General features: G+C 41.9%; 3 protein-coding genes across 7 annotated transcripts in view; 2 read left to right on the top strand and 1 right to left on the bottom strand.

The window, feature by feature from the left end:
* The window catches only part of LOC147626487 (uncharacterized), a 376,917-nt gene that overhangs the window by 202,978 nt on the left and 151,796 nt on the right, over positions 1-22,143 (top strand). The gene's annotated exons all lie outside the window — the stretch shown is intronic.
* LOC147626488 (uncharacterized) overlaps positions 1-22,143 on the bottom strand; it is a 235,916-nt gene that overhangs the window by 153,943 nt on the left and 59,830 nt on the right. The window lies entirely within an intron of this gene.
* On the top strand, positions 2,269-3,687 carry LOC147626489 (uncharacterized). Its single transcript, XM_086816565.1, has 3 exons — positions 2,269-3,143; positions 3,246-3,347; positions 3,456-3,687. Exons 1-3 carry the CDS (start codon positions 2,958-2,960, stop codon positions 3,480-3,482), a joined length of 315 nt encoding a protein of 104 aa, XP_086672691.1. The 5' UTR covers positions 2,269-2,957; the 3' UTR covers positions 3,483-3,687.

Raw genomic sequence — 22,143 nt, 5'->3', positions numbered from 1 at the left:
CTGCGAAGGAAAGAAGCAAAATATACCTCTCCAAGCAAGACAAAGGTGAATCGACAGTTCTCACAGGTAGCCATAGGAGAGGTCACACGATCAGAATTTCTGTGTAAAGAGGCTGCAGATTTTAAGGTACTTCAACAGTCATCACTTTGTGCCTCCTCAAAGCTTCTGTACAAGTTTGTGCAGGTTGAGCGTGGGCTGATTGCAGCCAAAGAATACTATGGGCTTTCGGCGGATGATTTGGGTGGAGCAGCAATTATTTCACCAGCCTTCAAAGGTCTTGAATCAGCAGCGGAAGAGCTAATTGCAGCAGTCCTAGAAGGCTACCCAAACATATTTTATCACATAGCCGAGTTGCACTCCAAACATTGCATGTGGTTGCTTGATATATGATATAGAGCCCACTTGTCTAGGACATATCAACTTCTTGACGGGAGTATGTTTGACCTGTTTTTAGCTTTTGACATGTTTGAAATGTTACTGTACATTTATATTTTACCTTTTAAGACAACAATGTAGGGATCTTTTTGTTGCTAGTAAAAAATAGTTCGTGGGCTCGATCCAGGTAGTGTGGTGTAGGTTTTGGTAAAAGACAAGCTCATTTAACATCAGTGTCTGGTTGTGGTTGTATATTCAGAATTTTGAATCACCTTAAACGTCCTTAAGAGATTACTGTCACCAGCCTTCATACTTTTGTCATTTGAAATTGATGTATTATGGAATTTGGATTTGTTGAATGGGACTTAACTTGTCCATGGAATGCGGATTTGTTTAACATGTGAATCAACTGTATTGGTTGATAGAAAAGTCGCGAGTCTTGCCAACTCATGGCATCTTAGATGGTGGAATGTCACTCACGCAATTGAAATGGTTGGAATGACTGGTCAGGTAGGCTAAAAAGCCAATGGCTAAATGTCGAGTATCAGATGTCAAGTATCCAGGAATGCCTATGGTCTATATGCATCTCATCTATGCGTCTTTGTGATTGCCTCATGAAGGGAGTATGTGCATGTGGCTGTTTTTTTTTGCCAGAAAGGTTCAGATTGTATCGGATGAGTAACTCTGTCTGTGAAACTGTGTGTGCAGGGGGTGCATGTGAGTGCGAACTCTTTTGCATGTCGCTGTTGTTGCCAATTCACTACCCATATGCCCCTCACATTGAGTGCCTCCCCCTACCACTGCTTGTCCAGGCCCACCACCCTATCATACAGTAATTCTAAAATTTGAAAGTTGTACTTCATGTAAACATTTAGCTTTCATCAATCTCAAAGCTTTTTGTGACCCTCGTACCTGGCATTTGATAAATATCATTAGCCTTTGTTCAAAAATAGTGAGTGTGCACACATGTTCGAACTACACACATTTGATATTTACAATCTATCTTATTCACAGCTGCAGCAAAGGAAACCACTCACACACAGTCTCTCTCTCTTCTCTCTCTCTCTCTCTCTCTCTCACACACACACACACACACACACACACACATGCATGCACCACAAAATCCTCAGGTTATTTTCTATCTGAAGCTGTCTGATGAGCGATGGTGGTATATCATCCAAGTGGCTCCATGAGGTACTTGAATTTATAAGGGTTGCGACCTAATCAAAAGTGATCTAGCAGAGTAGGTGGATGTAGCAACCACAACAGGATGTACTAATAGAAGCACCCAAGGATGATATAGCACAGGACGTGCAACCAGCAGAGGATGATGTAGCAGACTTAGATGACATGGATTTCTCCTTAGACAGAAAGCTAACCATGGAACTCCAAGTTATTTTAGATTTGTGTCAAGATGCTATAGGTGATGCCTAATATAATATTTTGTACAAGCTATATGCCTTAAAAAGATAGCCTAGTGCCTTCAATCTATATCTTTAACAAAACACTTCCATTCCACAAATTTCTATTTATTAGATTTTTTAAATTGTTCAATGAGAGACAGTGTTTGGGAAATATGTGTCTCAGTATACAATTGTGCCGGTTGGAAATCTGAAATAGCCGTTTTAGACTAGGAGTAACAGGAGATATTCCGATAAAAAATAACATAAAAATAGTGTAAAATGGCTAAAAAAGGAGGTCTACTTTTCCATTTTTCCTGTTACAAAGGTCAAGTATAGGAAATTTGTATGTTTCATAAAATGTTTTTTCCCGAACACTGATGAGAGAGATGTAGAGAGAGCACAGTATGTCTCATCTATTTTTTCCATGCAGGTTTCTATATTCTCTTACAGGTTTACGTCACCTATCTCCCCCTCCTCTTTGATACGACAATATGAGTGATTACGATAGCAGCGCTCGTCCAAGCAATGCAGGCATAGACCACTTCTTGCAATCTCTTTCACGCGATTAGCTAGATAGGGTGATGGATAGAGTTGTGACTCTGACCCCCCCTCCTTCACGATTGCACTCACAGCAAACCCCTCCTTCACGATCACGCTCACAAAAAACCTCTCCTTCACACTCAAAGCATACCATTGCATCGGCCTCGAGCCGACGTATTCATCATATCAGACTTTCATAAGCGTCTCATCCTTGTTGCGGGGATGATGATGTAGTTTCTCCTATACCTCCGTTGCACAGTGCTCAGAGCATGCCGAGGAGTGTCCCAACCACTATAGAGGAGATGCTAGAGGCTTCAAGCGATGAGGGTTCTCTAGATAGGACTTTGACAGTATATGGCAGGGAGGTGCCAGAGGGGTACTCATACCTCATCGATCGTGCGACTGGCGAGATCATCATGACCCCTTAGAGGAAGCAGGTTATGAGTCACATGCGCCAATTGTGTAGATAGGTCTTTTAACATACTGTGATGGTCACTTGGAGATCTCAGAAGAAATCCTCCAAGGACTATATTATTAGTACGCTCCATTGTGATTATCCCATGCCCTCTACGAAGGATGCTTTTGATGATACCTGGATGGGGGTGCGCATGCACGACTACATGAAGCATCGGAGGTGTGATGCATAGACTGCAGATACCAGACCTCGCTAGCTTAATAGAGAGGAGTGAAGGGCTATCAGAGAGAAGAGGACAACTACTCCAGATAGGTAGCAGTAGCACAGGCCCCGCAGACAGAGCTCGAGTGGAGGCTAGATCATCCCATCACCTTGGGAGTGGTGACTGGGCCAATTTTGAGGAGGATTTTGTAAGATTTTTGCACTAAACACTCTTTTACTTATGCATATTTTTACTGGCCGTGTGTTGTCCAAAAATTTGACTTTTTATAATTTAAATTTATGTTCAATAGTATGAGGTCACTGGGAGAGCGCCGTCCAAGTTGGAGAGGGTGTATGGACAGAAGCAAGGCTTGGCAGGACTGCTGGAGATCTTGAAGGGATGGGGTGGAGAGGTGAGAAAACTAAACACTTTGATAGTCTTTTCCAACTTGCATTATGGTATGTATATCTATTCGTGTACATTTTTTTAAGTTCTAAATGGTGCGTTATATATCTTGCAGTCCCCTTACACGAAGCCTTTGACATGAGCAGAGCTACCAGATGTGCAGTAGCAGATTCGATCCCATATATAGGGCAATTTTTATAGTGCCGGCCATTTTGTATGTAGTGGATCATTAGTCTCGCATTTTTTGGTTATGCTGGCCATTTTGTCTCCCGACATATATGCTAGCTAGTAGTGATAGACACTCTTGTATCCCATCTATCATTTTTTTGGCTGATCACATTTTACCTATGGACATGTATATTTTTATACTCTTATACACATTGATCACGTTGCACTTATGGTGATACCAACCATGACACACTTGTATTTTTTGGATGATATATACAGTTATCTCTTCCAACATTAATTAATGTGTATATTAAGCTTCAATTTTGTTCATGTATCATCTTCAAGTTTCTCAAGTGCATAGCTTAAACATTTAAAATTTCTATACTTTGAAAAAATAGGGGCTAGACCTCTATAGTTTATGGATAGAATGTCCAAGAGGTCATTCCATCTATAAAAATTTTCTGTTTATAGCATCGGTATGTGTGTCTCTTTTTGGGTCGTTAAAATTTTTTTGTTTATATGGTATGGTCGTCGGTATATACGTCTCTATTAGAGTCGTTATGAGCATTGTTATTAGCGTTGCTAATAACATCAATAGTGAAATTAATACCAATGCTTATAGTGATGCTTATACCTAAGGCCTACACCCATTGGACCTTATATATGTGGGGAATGTGGTGGAGACCATAGAACTCAAGAGTGTATACCTACGAAGAAGTGGTGTCAAGAATTTTTTTGGAACTATATCCACACAACACAGGAATGTCCACAGATAGCTAGAAGGTTGCAGGAATGGGCTTTGGCTAGTTCTTTGCAACCACCTATGAAACAAGTGATAGATAGTGAGAGACCGATCATGACTAATCAGGGTAACTTGGAAAACACTCAAGAAAAAATGAAACTGCCAATGAATTAGTCCTTGCATGGAATGTGGAGAAGACCATTGGACGAAGGACTGCCCTCATAGGCAGGTACCAGTAACACAATGTGGGGATACAAATACGCAAATTGTTCCTTGCATGGAGTGTGGTGCATGGAGTGTGGACAAGATCATTCGATGAAGGATTGTTCGTATAGAGACCCACCAATAATCAAACCCAAGGAGACTGACATTTTATTTCCACCTATTGAGAGGTATTGTGTAGGATGTTCAATGGAACACTTTCCTTGGCATTGTGAATCACGACCGAGAGATGATAGAGAGAGAGGAAAAATTCCATTACATTACGTAGAGGTAATATCTTCCCCCAATACATCTAAAGCTGAGAAGGAACTAATTCCTTTGCGAGTGATCACTCGTACTCAAGCAAAGAGGAATGTGCAAATAGACATCAATGAGGGGACAAAAGGCCCTAAGAACGACAAAGCCCAAGAGGATGTTCCATCCTCGTTCAAACAAAAAAGAAAACACCCGATAAGTAGATGAGGCAAGAAGTCTAATGGGAAAAAGAGTTCTGACAGAAGAAACTCAATTCCGGAAGAGCTTGAAGGAGTTCTAAGATCGAGACAGGATCCAAAAAAATACAACGAGCACAAAGAAAGCAAACCAAATCCAAAAGAGCAAGAATTAGAATCTGAGAAGGACTTGAGTGGATCAATTCTTGTCAAGAAGCATAGTGAGGGGTTTGATGCTACGCTCAAGGCTTATGAGAGCAGAAATACCGCTCTGACAGAGATTCCTAAGAAGTTGCAAAAATATCCTAACCCTAGGATGGAAAAGATAAACCTTGCTATCCATCAGCAATTGATTAGGGACACTCAAACACTTTTTGAAGGACCTCCACCACCAGCCCTCGGGGCCTTCACTATATAGAAATGTACTATATCACGTGCGTTTAAGGGGTATTTATAAAATCCCTTATCTGTAAATTTTCTATGATTATTACACACCCTTTTCCTATTCAATCTGTAAATTTTTTTCAAATTTTTTAAATGATACCCCTCTATAAATAAAAATGTGAGAAAATTTTGAATTAAAAATTTCCTTCTGTTGCACTCACGTGATACTTCACATATTTTATACAGTGACCTCCCTGAGCACCACCCTATGCTAGAAGGCCAGTGGCATAGAAACCAAACTTGGAAACCATACATGAGGTCACTTCAAGTATGGAAAAAGAGAGCGAGCCATCTGTTATTCCACACTTGGACAAGGATGTGCTTGAGAACAAACCACTGGCGATTGAAACTCAGAAGCCATTGACCATAGCGGACTTTGGAGATATGATACCTGAAATAGAGGAAGTGTTGGCTATCGAGATGTGGGAATCAGTAAGTAGCCAAGAAGGAGAGAAGTCCGAGATCAAATCTCCACCTCTTTCAATGTTGGATTTCATGGGTTGACAGGCTTATGAAATGGACAACGCATCTCTGCTAGAGGATGAGAAAATTGTGGTTTCAAAGCAAACCCTCATAACAATGCCATTGTACATAGGAGAATATGAGGATCATTCCCAAGTCATGCGAGTACCATCAATGTGGAAGTTGTTTCCAAAAAAGGAGGATACATCAAACCTATGAGCTATCTTATCAACACCTGTTGATTATACCCTTCCACTAGCAGACTTGTTAAAGGTCAAACCAGGAATTTGGGATGAGGTAGCAGTTCTTCTAAGTGAACGAGAACCAAACAGTAGGTCCTTGGGACTGAAAGAACTTATGAATGATCACATGCAAATGCAACCTACCCCGATACCTATCAACAAAGTGGGAAAATATGAGGGCGATGAAGGAAATACTAAACGGCCACTGGAGATTAACAAAGTGAAATCCATAGCTATTCTAGATGGTGGGGCAGGGGTTAGTATAGCAACAAAAGCCATATGGAAAATGTGGGGAACCCAGCAGTGAGGAGTACGCATATGAATCTACAGTTGGCCGATGGAAGCTTAGAGAACCCCATAGGATTGCTTGAAGGTATCTTAGTGCATTCCTGTAGCATTGAGTATGAACGTACCTTTGCAATTGTGGACTTCAGCAAGAATCCAAACTATGAGGTAATCCTAGGACGACCCTTTATGTGCCAATTTAAGATGATCCACGATTGGGGCTATAACTACTTAATGTGCTTGGTAGCACCACTGTCAAAATACCATACATCAGAGTCAACAGAAACTGCCAAACATGCATCATGCACAGATGGGTCATACTGGCAATGAACCTTAAATGCCCATTCTGTATCCTGCACAACATTAGCGGAATCAGAACCTGTAGAAGCATCCGCTATGGCGGTAAAGGTATGCGGTAAAGGTCAAGGATCATCCCTCTAACTTTGAACATACCCCGCGAGTCAGCTATCAAGGGGATCACTACATGAGTACTAACGGTGTGATGTACCTACTCATAGAGTGGACCTAACTAAGCTAAGGTTGGTCAACTCTCTGTTAGCTCAAAGAACCCTTGTAGATGACCCCCAAAAGGCTGTATACAAACTTGAGGACGGCGGTTCTGATTTCTATTATGTAGCAGATTATTCTCCCACATATAGCTTTGACACCCCAAAAGATTTTGTATGTCTTCGACAAACCAAACACAGATAATGGGTTTTCAATCATGTTTCTAGACAAATTTGGGATAGAATGGGGGATGAGACTCGAGAACAAGATGTTAGAGTTTACCTACCTAGGAAAACCTATTGTTAGAGAAGAGACTAGAAGACCAGAGACGAGTACTTCAAGCTTTGTGTTTAGAACTCCTACATCCATACCAATGCCAACACCAAGTGCTCCTCCTATGCCCATGCCTAGGCCGACACCAAGTGGTCCAAGAGTGTTCATTCGCATGAACACTATGGACAAGCGGACCTAGACCGGTTGAATCGGGTCCATCGCATGCAACGAGTGGTCATCCGGCAGCAAGAGTGCCAACAGGACCACCAATATCCATACACCACCATCCCTTGGCATCTCCAAGTGTGCCTGGAATGTTTTGGGGAACTTCCAAAAACAAGACAAGGCCATCCCATTTTAAAAAGTGGGTTACCAAGTTCAATGGATCAGGAGATCCATATGACCATTTGGCCTCATTCAACCAAGTTGTAAGAGCTAAAGAAGTCATAGATCTTGATTTGGACTTGCTCCAAAGGGACTTCATAGTAGCCCACACCTTAACGGGAATCAAGCATAGCGTCAGAGACTAGAAGACCAGAGACGAGTACTTCAAGCTTTGTGTTTAGAACTCCTACATCCATACCAATGCCAACACCAAGTGCTCCTCCTATGCCCATGCCTAGGCCGACACCAAGTGGTCCAAGAGTTTCATTCGCATGAACACTATGGACAAGCGGACCTTGCAACGAGTGGTCATCCGGCAGCAAGAGTTTTATTCGCATGAACACTATGGACAAGCGGTAGACCGGTTGAATCGGGTCCATCGCATGCAACGAGTGGTCATCCGGCAGCAAGAGTGCCAACAGGACCACCAATATCCATACACCACCATCCCTTGGCATCTCCAAGTGTGCCTGGAATGTTTTGGGGAACTTCCAAAAATAAGACAAGGCCATCCCATTTTCAAAAGTGGGTTACCAAGTTCAATGGATCAGGAGATCCATATGACCATTTGGCCTCATTCAACGAAGTTGTAAGAGCTAAAGAAGTCATAGATCTTCATGTCCTCAAAGAGGGATTTGGATTGACTTTGTCGGGAAAAGCTCTACCATGGTTTCAAACACTAGATACTAGTTTGTATCTTGATTTGGACTTGCTCCAAAGGGACTTCATAGTAGCCCACACCTTAACGGGAATCAAGCATAGCGTCAGTGAACTAATACAAAAGTTCAAACAAGAGGAGAAAGAGTCAGTACGAGACTGTGCCAACCGCTTACGGCAATACATAGCACGATGCCCTCAGAGAGAATTGCCAACACCAGAGAAGTTAGTATCCACCTTCTTAGAAGGACTACTAAAACAAAATCTCCACGCAAACCTCTATGGCATGAAGCATAAAACCAGAGAATTGCCAACACCAGAGAAGTTAGTATCCATCTTCTTAGAAGGACTACTAAAACAAAATCTCCACGCAAACCTCTATGGCATGAAGCATAAAACGCTCAATGATTGCATAAAGGATGCCATTGACTTGGACGATAACTGCGACATCTACAAAAAAAACAAGCCGGTCAGATGCTTCAAGCATCAGAACAGGAAGTGACATGGAAAGAGCAAAGTTAGGGGAAACCAAGGCCATGGTCAAGATGATCATGAAGAGAATGAGTCAAACATTTCAACCACCTCAATTACGATGCGAGGTATGTGGAGGAGACCATCCCACAACCCAATGTCTCCCCAAGCCAATTCAGCCCAGTCCCAAAACCACCAAGAACGGACAAATGGTGTGATTTCTGCATCAAATGGACAAATCACGAAACAACGGACTGCTACCATCGAATACGACATCTAAGAGAGCAAAACACGTATCAAAAACCAACGGGTGTAGCCCAAGTTTTGAATTATGCACCAAGGGTTGGAAACCCAAACTACATGGCTCCAGGCATAGAGAGGGCTCAACCAGTCTTAGGACAACAGCCTCCATTGCCAGAACAAGCAATAGTTAGATACATCCAGCCCAGTGACACAAGTTTTGACGGAGCATTAGTTCTAGTCAACTACTATGAGGAGGAAATTTTAGAGAGCCAATCAAACCATGCTTCCTTGATCAACATACCTAATGACGCCTCAAGCGCAATCCCAGAAGGAAACTACCAAATGGACCACAATATCCTTTGGTTTATAGCCAACAATATGGCTAGACAAGGAGGACCACCTGGACCTAGACCTTACAAGTCTAGACCACCCCATGGTGCACCTCCCGGTCCATGCTATAACTGAGGAGAACATTGGGTAAGAGAATGTCCACATCCTAGAAGAGACAAGCCAACAGTGCCCGGGCTTCCTCTGTTGACAAGATATTGTGTAGAATGTGGAGTCAAGCACTTAGTGCGAGATTGCCCACTAAATCCTCATGTCAAAGGAAAGGCTCCAGTAGTCCTAAACTTTATAGATATGAAACCATCAACAGAAACGCCAAGCTCTTCAGAATCCAACGTACTCATACCACTCAAGGTCATCACTAGAGCCCAAGCCAAGGCAAGAGACGAACGTAGAATAGAAAACAAAGATGAGGCCATGCCTAGTGAGAGCAATAAAAAGAGCAAAAAGGAGAGTTGGAAAGCTAGACGAGAATGGAGAGTAGCCAGCCGGAAATGCCAAAAACAAAACACCCAAGGGGAGAAAAACGAGACAAAAGAGAACACTCCTAACCTTGAAAAAGAACTCCCGACGGAAGCAAACAATGAAATCCAAAAAGAAACAGAGAGGCAACCTACCGGGTCAGTACTTGCAAAGAAACACTTCAAACCGTACACTTCGAACCGTTAAATGCGATTTTGCAAGCATATGAAGAACGGTTGAAACCATTGGAAACTCTAGAAGAAAGATGGAAACACTACCCAAACCTAGCTAAGGAAACTAGACAATTAGAAATCTTCGAACAGCTAGTCAAGGCCACTCAAACCTTGGAAGAGCAATTGAAAACCAATAACAAACAAAAGAATTTTGAGACAAACCAAGATGAAAATGACATGGGAAATGGAAAGCTTCCTTTGATCTCACAAGAGTAAAAAGAGGATTCTTTGGCCAACAAAAACCCAACAAGCTTACCCAAAAACAACAAAGAACAAGGATCCTTAGAGATCAACCTAGAATCGAACGGAGACCAAACAGGGAGGAAAATAATTCCCAACACTAGCATCCCAGAGATTGACAAGGATTGGGGAAATAGACTATGGGAGGCGGTAAAACAACTCAAAGAAATCAAAAACAGGGATGAAACCAAACCACCTCTTCAAGAAATAGATTTTGACCAAAAAATGGTTGATCTAGAAATATGTTCTGAGTATGGGGATGTAGGATCTGAGAAATCTAAGGTAATTAAGGCTGAAACATTGAAAACTCTACCCTCTTATTAAGGAGAGTATGAGGCAAACTCTGAGGTCCGAAAATTACATTCCCAAAAGTTCCATTCACCTCCAGCCTTAGATATATCAAACCTGGCAGCCATCTTGTCAACACCAATCAAGTGTACTATGCCTTTAGCAGACGTACTAAAAAATAGGCCAGAAGCATGGAAAGAGGTAGGGGACTACTTAAGGAAACTCGGGGTAAACATACCTATGACAAACACAGTTCCTATCTTTAAGGATAAACCATTCAAAGGGAAGTACGAGCCAGTTCCTCTCAACAAAGTAGGAGATTATTACGAAGGGGAGGACACAAACACTACCATTCCCATAAAATACAAAGGGCCAGTGTTCAAGAAAAACCCACCTTTAATGTATTTTTTCAAGGCAATTTTTGCAATTTATGGAAAATTTTAAAGGCTTTTCCTTTTTTTTAAAGGAGGAAAAATCCAAATAGTTCTTTATTTTCAAGGCAAGGGTGATATCCACCCTTAATTTACTGGCGGGCTTGGGAAAAATACATCCTTTAAAAATTACACACAAACACACACATGCGCGCACACACACACACATACACACACACACACACACACACACACATGTATGTATGTATGTATGTATGTGCAAGTATGTATGCAGGTATGTAGGTACGTATGTATGTATGTATGTATGTATTTACGTATGTAGGTATGTATGTATGTATGTATGTAGGTATGTATGTATGTATGTATGTATGTATGTAGGTAGGTAGGTAGGTACGTAGGTATGTATGTATGTACGTATGTACGTACGTACGTACTAGGTATTTATGTGTGTGTGTGTGTATATATATATATATATATATATATATATATATTATCTTGTAAATTTGTGTAATATTCCGGGAATGCAATGCAGGAATGCAAGACAAACTAAGCTACACTTGGAAAAAACCGAAGAAAAATTTGTAATGTCTTTTTCAAACCGGCTAAATTTGGGAAAAACCGGATTGAATTTAGAGTAGGGCGTTTTTCCATTGGTTTAAATAATAGTTTTTTGTGAACACTGCAAAGGGCAACAAGTTATCGCCATCCTAGATAGTGGGTTCTGTGATGAAGAAGGGTACGACATTGTCCCCCTACAGATGGTTAAAGTCTTTCATGACGCAGAAGACAACAATCAAGAAGATAACAATGGAAACAACGCCAAGGAAAGAGTGCAAGAGGTTATCAAAGTGATCTTTCACTTGAATATACACGATGAGATCTCCGTAAGAGATGTACCTACCACCAGCACAATAAAGCAAAAGAGTGAGGAGAGCAAGATAGAAAACATTGATCCACTCGATCAAATTTTTTATGACCTCCGATGAGCTCCACGAATTCGAAGAAAAACCCAAAAGTGATACAACTAAGGGATGGACGAGAGGTAGAACTTCCTAACTTATAAGCAGCACTTGTAATAGATGTTTTTATTAGAGGCTCTAAAGGAATATACAATATACAAGATAACTGGTTTACTTATGTGATCATAATATTTATTTACTATAAAGTAAAAGTAAGTTTCTCAATCTAACAAATTCATCAATTTCATGAGAGCAGTGTAATCTAGTAAATTAATCAATTTAATGAGAGTAGTGTATCTTTTATAACTAATTACTATAATATTCAAACTTTAAAGATAAAATGAAATTCCATGTAGGTTAAATTAAAATAATCATATATACCTTGACCAAAAAATTAATTTTTTGGGTATGAAATCATACTAGCAGTATAATGCTATATGTTTTAATCCACCATGAATTTAAATTAACACATTATGTGTTATCGAGAGAGTGAGAGAGGAAACTAGATAAAAGGAACCTATAAGAGCTACTTAGTATAGAGTATATGAGTATATAATTTTGAAATGGGTGTGCAAGTAGGAGAGAGAGAGAGAGAGAGAGAGAGAGAGAGAGAGAGAGAGCTCGCAAAGCTAGCAAGGAGGAAGCTAACAAGTATGAAAAACATTAGCTCAACCCTTTTCATCTTCCAAAATTAATCAGAGTCTAACATGAACTCCAATTAATACCAATAGTTAAGCATAAAGAGAAATGGCTTCAAGAGTGTGTTATTGAGAATGAGTATGGGTGTGTGTGTAAGTGTAAGTGTGTAAGAGCACCAGTTGCTAAAAGAGCGAATTCCACTTTACAGAGGGAACAATTTTAATTGTTTATTAAGTCAACTAATGTGTTTAGATGAAGAGCATTTGAATAATTAATGCATTAAGTGCCTAAAGCACTTGTTTACTGAAAAATGAAATCAATACTTATTGCTAACTATGACCCATAAAACAAGGTTTTTGTAGTTATAATTGGGAAGCTTTTTGCAATAATACATAACACAAAATAGAAATTAGAGCCATCTTCCAAAATTTTAGATTTAACAAATCCTATTAAAGTTTGAATAATATCCTGCAGTAAGAGTGAAAAAACCATTTATCATCTTGCTTATTAACATCAAGAAAACTATTTATCATCTTGCTTATTAAAGCCTGTTTTGAAATACTTTTTTGAAGTCAAATTATACAATTTTGATTTATTAGGTAAATAACAAGGACCAAACCTGCCAATACATGCACAATAAAAAGACTATACCATAACAGTCACTATAGTTAATTAAATTATTTGCTTGGTTAAAGAAGAATTGCGACAAAGCAAAAGCTCAAATAACTCAATTATGAAGGTATCATTTCAAAAAAATCATTGCATCAATAATAAAACAAAACCTTCACTTAAGAAAACCTTCACTTAATTGCCCTAGAAGAGTGTGATGGCACTCTAACTGAGCCATAACTGTGAACCATAGTAATATGGGGTGAAGATCCAAGGGGAGGGTGTATTTATGAAGAGGATGTAGATCTGCTTTTTTGCATTAAGAAATAGTGAGTGAAGCGGGTCGGATTAAAAAAAAAAACCACCAATATTTTTATTTTCTTGCAAAGAAAATTATTGTGGCGATAAAGAGGAGTGAATAGAGCATAATAGAGAAGTAATAGTAAACAGGTAAAGAAATAGAGCTAAAATAGAAAGCTTTATAGTTTAGGTGATGTAGGACTCAGTGTCCCACCATAGAAATTATAATTAAAAACATCACTTTTTTTACAAAATTATATATATTGCATACCAATTGTGGTATGTCAATACCATTTATGGTATTCAGAAGTCATTTGAGGGCAAAAGGGTTTCACATTACAATAAAGTATGCAAAGTTACCTTACATGCATGCATAGGATAAAAGTTTCAAAATAGAAAGCTAAGAATACCTTCCCACACTGTAGTTAAAAAATAGAAAGCTAAGAATACCTTCCCACACTGTAGTTAAAAATAACCATTTTCTATGTCTAGAATAGAATGTCTAGCTTCAAAGTCAAGCTTAATATAGATTTTAATTTAGGTTACTAGGTTTCAGACCATGTGTCCATTACCAAGAAAATATGTGATCTTTTTATATATGCATACTACAAGGGTAATAATACATAGGTAGGGAAAAAGAGTTAAAATTAGAAAGCTTTATAATAATGTAAGAGTTAGTGTCCCACATACCATTTGCAATTAAAAATCACTTGAAGAATATTTTCCATACCAATTGTGGTATGGTAATACCATTTGTGGTATTAAAAAATTGTATATACCAGGTGTGGTGTGAATTTCAAGCCAATTATGGCAAGATGCTTACTAAAATGATATATGTGTGTTTGTGTGTGTGTGTGTGTGTGTGTGTGTGTCCCTGATTACTAAAATTGCAAGGAAGTATTTGGGTATAGGTCAATGTGTGTATAAAATAAATCCTTAGTAATGGACACCCATGTGTATTAGAGTAAAGAGGTAGAGGGTTAGGTAGAAATAAAATGTTCAGACCAAGATATTGCCAAGCTGAGTTTCCCACCTAATCAAGTAGAGAATAAATTTAATTGCCCATACCAATTGTGGTATGAAAATACCAAGTGTGGTATTCAATGGAGTAAAATACCAAGTGTGGTATGTAATTTAATTGCCCACACTAATTGTGGTATGAAAATACCAAGTGTGGTATTCAATGGAGTAAAATACCAAGTGTGGTATGTAATTCAAGCCATTTATGGCTTAATGCTTTGATAAATTGATGTGTGTGTGTGTGTGTGCGTGCGAGAGAGAGAGAGAGAGAGAGAGAGAGAGAGAGGAGATCCGAGAGAGAGAGAGAGAGAGAGAGAGAGAGAGAGAGAGAGAGAGAGAGAGAGGCTTACATGTGTGTGTGTGTGTGAGAGAGAGAGAGAGAGAGAGAGAGAGAGAGAGATCCAAGAGAGAGAGAATAATAAATACATATGCAATGATGAAGATAGGATTTTCATGTTTCAACAAATATTGGAGTGGGGTGGCCCTTTAATTAAAAGATATTTTGTTGTCATTAGTATTTTGACACAATCTAAATTTAATCAAATATTATACCTGGTGGTGCTTGTGGACTTCGTGCTAGAAGAGATTCATGCTGTCGCTTACCTTGCTATAGCATAACCTTAATACCATTTTCTACAATGGAGACGGCTTGTCTGAGAGATGAAGCTAAAAAGAAGCATGTAGAGCTAGCAACTACGAATGGTATCATTGAGGTTTCCAAACATTATCTCTCATTAACATTTGGATTGAAGGAAGATTCAATAACTCTACATCAGATAGTTGGTGCTGAGACTAACGGCCTTTCATTTGAGATGCCAACTATTAAAAGAGGAGATGAAAATTTCTTTCAACTGGACATTCAGTTTGGGAGAACCTTTGTGGTTAATGGACACAAAATTCCATCACAAGTCTCCACAGATGACCTACTGGTTGATGCTAAGGGGACTGAGGATAGAGTAAAACTGGAGCCCCTTTTCAACATTGAGACCTCAGATACAATGAGTGTTGTTGAGATGTTGAAAATTTTGCCTGTGCAGAATTCACTCCAAATCACATTTGATCTGATCAGAGGAATCCGTCAGGCTGAAGAGCTCCCTACAAGATATAATGGGAATATAATGTTTGAGTTGCCATTTGCCAAGGCTAGTAATAGAATGGTTGGCCTAGAAAATAAATTTGATGGCCATGTGTGGACAGATGAAATGACAAGCAATGTTTCCAGTTTCATGGGGACAATTAGGATTAGAAGATGTGGGGGTATTTAGCGTGCTCTAATGTACTGTGTGATGGATTGAAGAGGTCAAGGGAGAATAATAAGCCGCATTGGATTGGTCGTTTGACAAAAGTTGGTCCTACTGGGAGAAATGTGGAAAGCTATGATACTTTGAAGTGCTTTTATTGCTCAACACCTCCCATGTGCTTGGTGATGTGCTTCCCCTCTGAACAAATAGGGAAGAAAGTAACACGAGCAATTCTATACACTGGCTCTGATATGCACCTTGTTGCATCAGGAATCACAAGAATGGCTCTAGATGAGGTCAAGGTCAAAAAGAGATGGTACAATAAGATTTTGTGGGTAGACCGAAAGCCATGCAACATAAATTGGCTAAAGAGATTCTTGTTGAGTCAGCCATCTTTGGAGATGGGATAGTTGGAAAGAAGCTATCTGACAAAGATTTGGGAGATATAGCTGCCAACGCGAGCCCAAGTGGTGCCTAAAGTTGGACAGCCAACATTTGCTGTCCAACATTGGGCACCCTTGCACTCCTCCAACAGCTTTTCTTCCCGCCATCACCTTCACTCGTGCAGACTGACAATAGTAACCTTTTCAGCAGCCTTTTTTTTTTCCAAGCGAACGTTGCTTTTTTGTTTTTTCCCAAGTGAGGGTGTGTGTGGTTGGGCAACGTATTTTTTTGAGTACCCCAGTAATGGGCTGCGATTGGGGCGCCGTGTGTAAAAAAGCCTAACTTAAGCTGAGTTGAAACTTGAAGCTAACACTGTGTCTGCTGCAGCGTGCTGTGTAACAAGCTTGAGTCGGCTACTGCCGCGCCATCTCCTCGTCCTGACTCCCAGCCTGCCCGCAGCGCTCCTCCCACTGCCCAGTGCCCAACCTCTGTAGGTTACAGGTATGAGCTGCAGCCTGCGCTTGAGAGAGAGAGATCATGCGTTGTGAGTGTGCGTGTGTGTGAGAAGAGAGAGAGAGAGAGAGAGAGAGAGAGAGAGAGAGAGAGAGTCAGTAATGTCTATGTCTGTAAGCTGCAGCATCAATGCCGAAGAAGCAGTACCTACGTGTGAAAGATCTAAGGACAAAACAAAACCTGAGCATTTCAGAAAATGTATTCACTTGCAAAGTCAGAAGGCAAAGTCTCATCTGCTTCGCCAGAGGTCGGCAGACATCTGACATGGTCTTTTGGTGTCCGGCTGTGAGTCCTGGTCCATTGGAGGAGTTCCTCAACGTGATAGAAGAAGGCACTCTCATTGTTATCGATGACATGAACCTTCCTGCCTATGCGGATGCACTAACAATGTTGAAAGAAGAGTATGAACGTCTAGTGGAATCTAGAATGAAGATGGCAGAAAGCCTGCTAGAGGAAGAAAAGCCAGGAGTATCAACTTCAAGAGCAGGTGCTTTGTTTGTGAAGTGCTTTAATTTGTAGTATTGAGCTTAGTTTAAGAATTAAGGTGTTGTAAAATTCTCTTATTTTTGCTTGTTTAGGAGTTAGGTGAATGTTTGGTTTTTAGTAAAGAGTTTTTGGTTAAGTATGGTAGTCTGAACCATGTCATGATGAATAGCCCCCTCCTAACCCCCCTCCCTCCCCAACACACACACATGGATCGTGGTGATGACCTTGGAGTTGGACATGCGAGTAAAGCCGACTAGATAGATCCCCCACTTCAGATGTGGTTGAAATGGAAGCCCAAATGCTTCGTGTTACATGCACCACCTCTCGACGCGCAGGTTACCGTCACCAGCAAGGTGCATGTTAGTGCACACCACAGTACCTAGAAACCTGCTTGCATTTAGGCCACTTTTTAAAGTTGCCCTATGCCGTCTGCGAGAGTCTCTAGGTCTCTAGATGAGCCACATAGGCATCCATTCAGAATCTTAGAATCATGAAATTTCATGTAGAAAATAAGGGGTTTTGATACTTTATAGGTTTGGGGTCAATTTCTCACCAAAAGCACTCATTTTTGGTGAGTTATTGATTTTCCAGTTTTTGATTTTTGATCTTGCTCGATCTAGAACTCAAAAACCAAACCTGTATAAAGAACCCTTTGTTTTTCGGACTCACAAGTCAAGAACTCAGGGGGTGATAGAATTGCTTAAGAGGTAGTTAGCAGCAACAAGCCTTGCCGTACCCGTCGAGCAGATGAAGAGTAACATTGCGGGAAGACGAAGGGTCATCATCAAGTAGCTTGCACTGTTACAACATTCTCTTTGCTTTCAGTTTACTGTGCGTACACCCTCAAGTCAGCAAGATTGTGTCATCGAGGGAAGATGAAGGGTCATCATCAAGTAGCTTGCACCGTTACCAACATTCTCTTTGCTTTCAGTTTACTATGCGCACACCCTCAAGTGAGCATGATTGTGTTCTTCAGTTACGCTTCTCTATCTGTGGTGGATAGAGTAGTTTCATCGGCTGTGTGTTACACTTTGCATGCAGTTACAGTTTGAACGGACTCTTACAGCTCTTACTTTTGAGATGACCGGCTTGTATAGTTGAAATCAGCCTCAATAACTTGAACGGGTGGTGGGGGATCAAGAACACTTCAAAAAATGAGAAGAACACGTTAAATAACTTCACGAACACTTGCACATGGGAGCTAGCATGCTTCTGCATTAGAGATACTAGCCTCAAACCTTGGTGCCCCTTTCGGTATTACTTTATATTTATGGCATGCTTACTGTACAACATGAGGTTTCATGCGAGATTTGATGTGCTACAATGAGGGTCTCACCCTCCTTTTATTCTTTTTGGCTAAAAGCGTATTGCTAGCACTCAAAAATAAAATTGTTCTAAAAATAAAGCACTATTTGACGTCTCACATCTGAATAGCTGAAGAGAGAAATTACCTCCAAAGTGAGAGAAATGAAATGAAATGTTATATTAACGTCTAGAATGACCTATGAGACCAAGATAATACAAAATAGATGGTCAGATTATACAACTCTCCTTTCGCCAGCGTATCTATCACTGGCCGACTGGACCATTGCTTGGGCTGCTAGTCTTTTGGACACTTAGCTCATGATTGGCCTCACCCTACTCGACGCCCCAGATAGCAGGCTCAGGCACAGCATCCGCGTCGCACTTCGCAGCAGCAGCAGCCGCGACCCCTTAGTAGCCGTGTGCTACCCACCCCCCGGAGACAGGGGGCTGGCGCACAGTTGATCGTCGTCATCATTTTAGGGCACCAGTCACTCGGGATGCCCCACCCTCTTCTAGTGCTCAGAGATAGTAGCAGCAGGTTGCCCCTTCACTTTTCATTGTGTCAGAGGAGGGTTCTCAGGAGGACCTTTGCCTTTCCTTGGTTCCTGCTTCACCGCAGGAGGTGCACGTTTCGGCTCCTCCTCTGGGACCTCCTATACCTCCTCCTTTTGCTGGGTTTGGTGCGATGGATACAGAATTTCCAGTACTTCCTTCTTCGCCCTCTCGGGCCTTGGTGCTCTTGCCAGCCCCGAGATAGGCACCCCCTGTGGGGAAGGAGGTTTCATAGTTATTTATGGACAGTGCACCTATATCATGGCGTTTTTGATTTGGCAGGTGTTAGTGCGGATGACTCTGGTCCTCTTGAGATCCGAGTATACTGCTCTCGTCATCAGACCCTGCTTGCTCCATAGCGTGAGAGGATTCCTTTCCTCTCTTTCCTCCTACCTTTCACTGGGCAGCAGGAGGACTAGTCAGAGGATTCGGCCCTTCTTTCACATGCACTCAGATTTTGCAGCGTCTCACTGGGCACCTGCACTTGTAGCTGATATCTCACTCTTCCAGATCACCCATTGCATTGGTAGGGCGAAATGAGAGAATGGTCTTTGTAGATATGTCTTACCAGTGCTCTTCTGTTTTGCAGACTCCTGGTCCCCTCCCTCGAAAACTCTTCAGTGGTCAGTGAAGAGAATCTGCAAGGCCCTCAGATGCTCTCAACCATATGTGTAGAGATGGTTTAGCTCGACACTTGATTTTAGACCTGGGGGAGACATCTTTCTGCTTCCTCCAGACTCAGGGAGGTTTGATCAGCTAGTTTCTCGGCCAGAGGCCAAGCGCCAGCGGCCCAGCGCAGTTAGATGTATGCTCATTGTGGGTTACTAGATGTATGCTCATTGTGGGTTGCCAATGATGTATGCTTGCTGTGGTCTTTACTGTTATGATGGACTTGCATATTGTCACTTGGAACACCAATGGGTTACATAGCTCTCGCCAGTGTGGTGCGAGGAAACTTCTTTTGAGACAGGATTTGCACAGATATGTGGCTGGTGAGGTGGATGTTTTATTTGTGCAGGAGCACAAACTCTCCCTGGCAGACACACAATCTTGTGGGAAGATTCTCCCAGGCAACTCGAACACTTTTTGGGAGCCTGCCACGGGAGTGATGTCTTGCAGTGGAGGTGTTGCTTCTTGGTGGGCCCGCGCTGGATCTCGTGTTAGGGACCACGGGACATTGATTACTGGTAGATGCATATGGGTTTCGATGCAGATTGGTGATCAGTTGATTGGTTTATTATGTGTTTATGCGCCTACGGATGCTCGTCTGAGAGCAGATTTCTGGCATGAGATTGTGGATGTATTGCCACCTGTGGACTCTTGGATAGTGGGAGGGGATTTCAATAACCTTAAATCTCCCTCTGACTATCGTGCTGACACTCCTCATTTGTTTGAGATTGCTACAGTTGAGATTGATGCTTGGGACAGGTTCCTGTTTGCTTTGAGACTTTCAAATGCGTGCCATGAGCAGTCTTTTTTCTGCACACAGAGGGTACCTTCGATTTTCATGGGGTTTTCGTAGACAGGCCGGTCGGCTATTGGAGAGATTGGATCGCTTCTACATTGGTGCATGGGCATCTAGGATTGGTGGTTCTATGATGATATGGCCAGGCACTGCGCTTTCAAATCATGCTCCTGTCTCTATCCGCATTGTAGCTCAGAGGCCGGATGCTCCTCACTGGGGTTGCAGGATTCCAGATGTGGTTTTGTCTTCTAACACTTTGCATACCCAACTGGAGGACATCTGACGTATTTCTCCTGAGGTCCCCCCCTTAGATTACGCACATTTTATTTTGGATTGCCTTGCTGTCTCTAGTGAGACGTGTCGTCATCATGCGATTGCGCGGAGACGTTTCTTGACTGCCAGTGAGCAGGGCCTCCATATTTGCCTTGCCTCTATTCATCGGCTATAGGAGCAGCACTCACAGGATTCCTATCTTGCTCAGGAGGAGAGTGAGGCTAGGGCAGAGCTCTCTCTAGTTTTGGAAAGAAGGGCTGAGTTCACTTATCATGCTTCGGTCTCTCAGTGGATTACCAAAGCTGATACTATGAACAAGGACTTCTTTGCCACCTTTCAAGAGCACCCCTCTGGTTCTTGCTTGAGAGCCATCAGGCACTCGGATGGGGTATTGTACTCACAGCCCGATGCAGTTTTAGCCTTGGCAGCTGATTATTTTGAGACTCTTTTTTGAGATTGCTGATGCTAGAGATGAGGTCTGGTCTCATGTGCCTATGGTAGTCACCCCAGACATGTCTGCTTCCCTTATGCGTCCGTTCACGGATATAGAGCTTCGGGCTGCAGTCGGCTCCTTGGATGCCTCCTCTTGCCTAGGAGATAATGGTCTCACCCGGCAGTTTTTTCTAGAGTACTGGGAGTTGCTGCACCGACCCTTGCTCCTTGGTTTACAGCAAATGTTTGATACTGGTAGCATGCCCTCATCCTATGACATCTGGATTGATTGCACTTATCCCCAAAGGGGGGGACCCTACTTTGCTACGATAGTGGAGACCTATTACTTTGCTTTCCTCCTCCTACAAGCTTATGGCTCATTTGATTTCGGCTCGGTTGAAGCCTTTTATGCCTTTACTCATTCATGGATCTCCGACAGCTTTCATACAGGACATGTGCATACTTGATAATGTGTTTACTTTTTAAGCTGCAGCCGAATGGGTCAAGTCTTCTTCTCAGCGTTTGGTAGTCCTCCTCGATTTTGAGAAGGCCTATGATAGAGTCGGCAGGGATTTCCTAGAGGGTACCCTCGCCAGATTGGGCTTTCCAGACGGATGGATTAGAGGCATCTCAGGTCTCTACCGCTCCACGACCAGTGCGGTCACCATTGGAGGTTTTGTTAGCTGCCACTCCTCCTTGGGCAGATTGGTTAGACAGGGTTGCCCTCTTGCTCCTTCCTTGTTCTTATTCTTTGCAGAGGCCCTGTCATCCTATTTGTGCACTCAGTCCACTCGCATTCCCGGCTTGCATCTGCCGATCGCTGCGGGGCAGCAGATTGAGCTACTGGATTTAGAGTAGGCAGATGACACTCTTTTGATCACGGAGTTCTCTGAGGATACGCGTGATAGAGTACGAGGTATGATTGACAGGTTCTGTGTTGCTAGCGGCGGTCGTGTCAACTGGAATAAATCATCGGGTATTCTTGTTGGCACAGACAACAGATGGATTCATCATGGTTGCAGCCTGGTGAATCATGCAGATATTTGGGATTTCAGATTGGCCTGGATGCGAGTCCGCCCAGCAGTTCTTCCCGGTACTTGATTCCATCCGCAAGAAGCTCACTCATTGGCCAGC

Source organism: Cibotium barometz, chromosome 22 (assembly GCF_041138505.1).
Source record: "Cibotium barometz isolate CiBa-2024 chromosome 22, ASM4113850v1, whole genome shotgun sequence".
Lineage (NCBI taxonomy): Eukaryota > Viridiplantae > Streptophyta > Polypodiopsida > Cyatheales > Cibotiaceae > Cibotium > Cibotium barometz.
The sequence above is the reverse complement of the archived record's forward strand: the minus strand, read 5'-3'. Positions and strand labels throughout refer to the sequence as shown.

What these genes read in the sequence shown, in the direction of transcription:
- LOC147626489 (XM_086816565.1), top strand. Translation starts at nt 2,958, where the DNA reads ATGCATAGACTGCAGATACCAGACCTCGCTAGCTTAATAGAGAGGAGT. An exon ending in CCAATTTTGAGGAGGATTTT is followed by an intron (nt 3,144 to 3,245) that starts GTAAGATTTTTG and finishes TATGTTCAATAG; the next exon opens with TATGAGGTCACTGGGAGAGC. An exon ending in TGAAGGGATGGGGTGGAGAG is followed by an intron (nt 3,348 to 3,455) that starts GTGAGAAAACTA and finishes TATATCTTGCAG; the next exon opens with TCCCCTTACACGAAGCCTTT.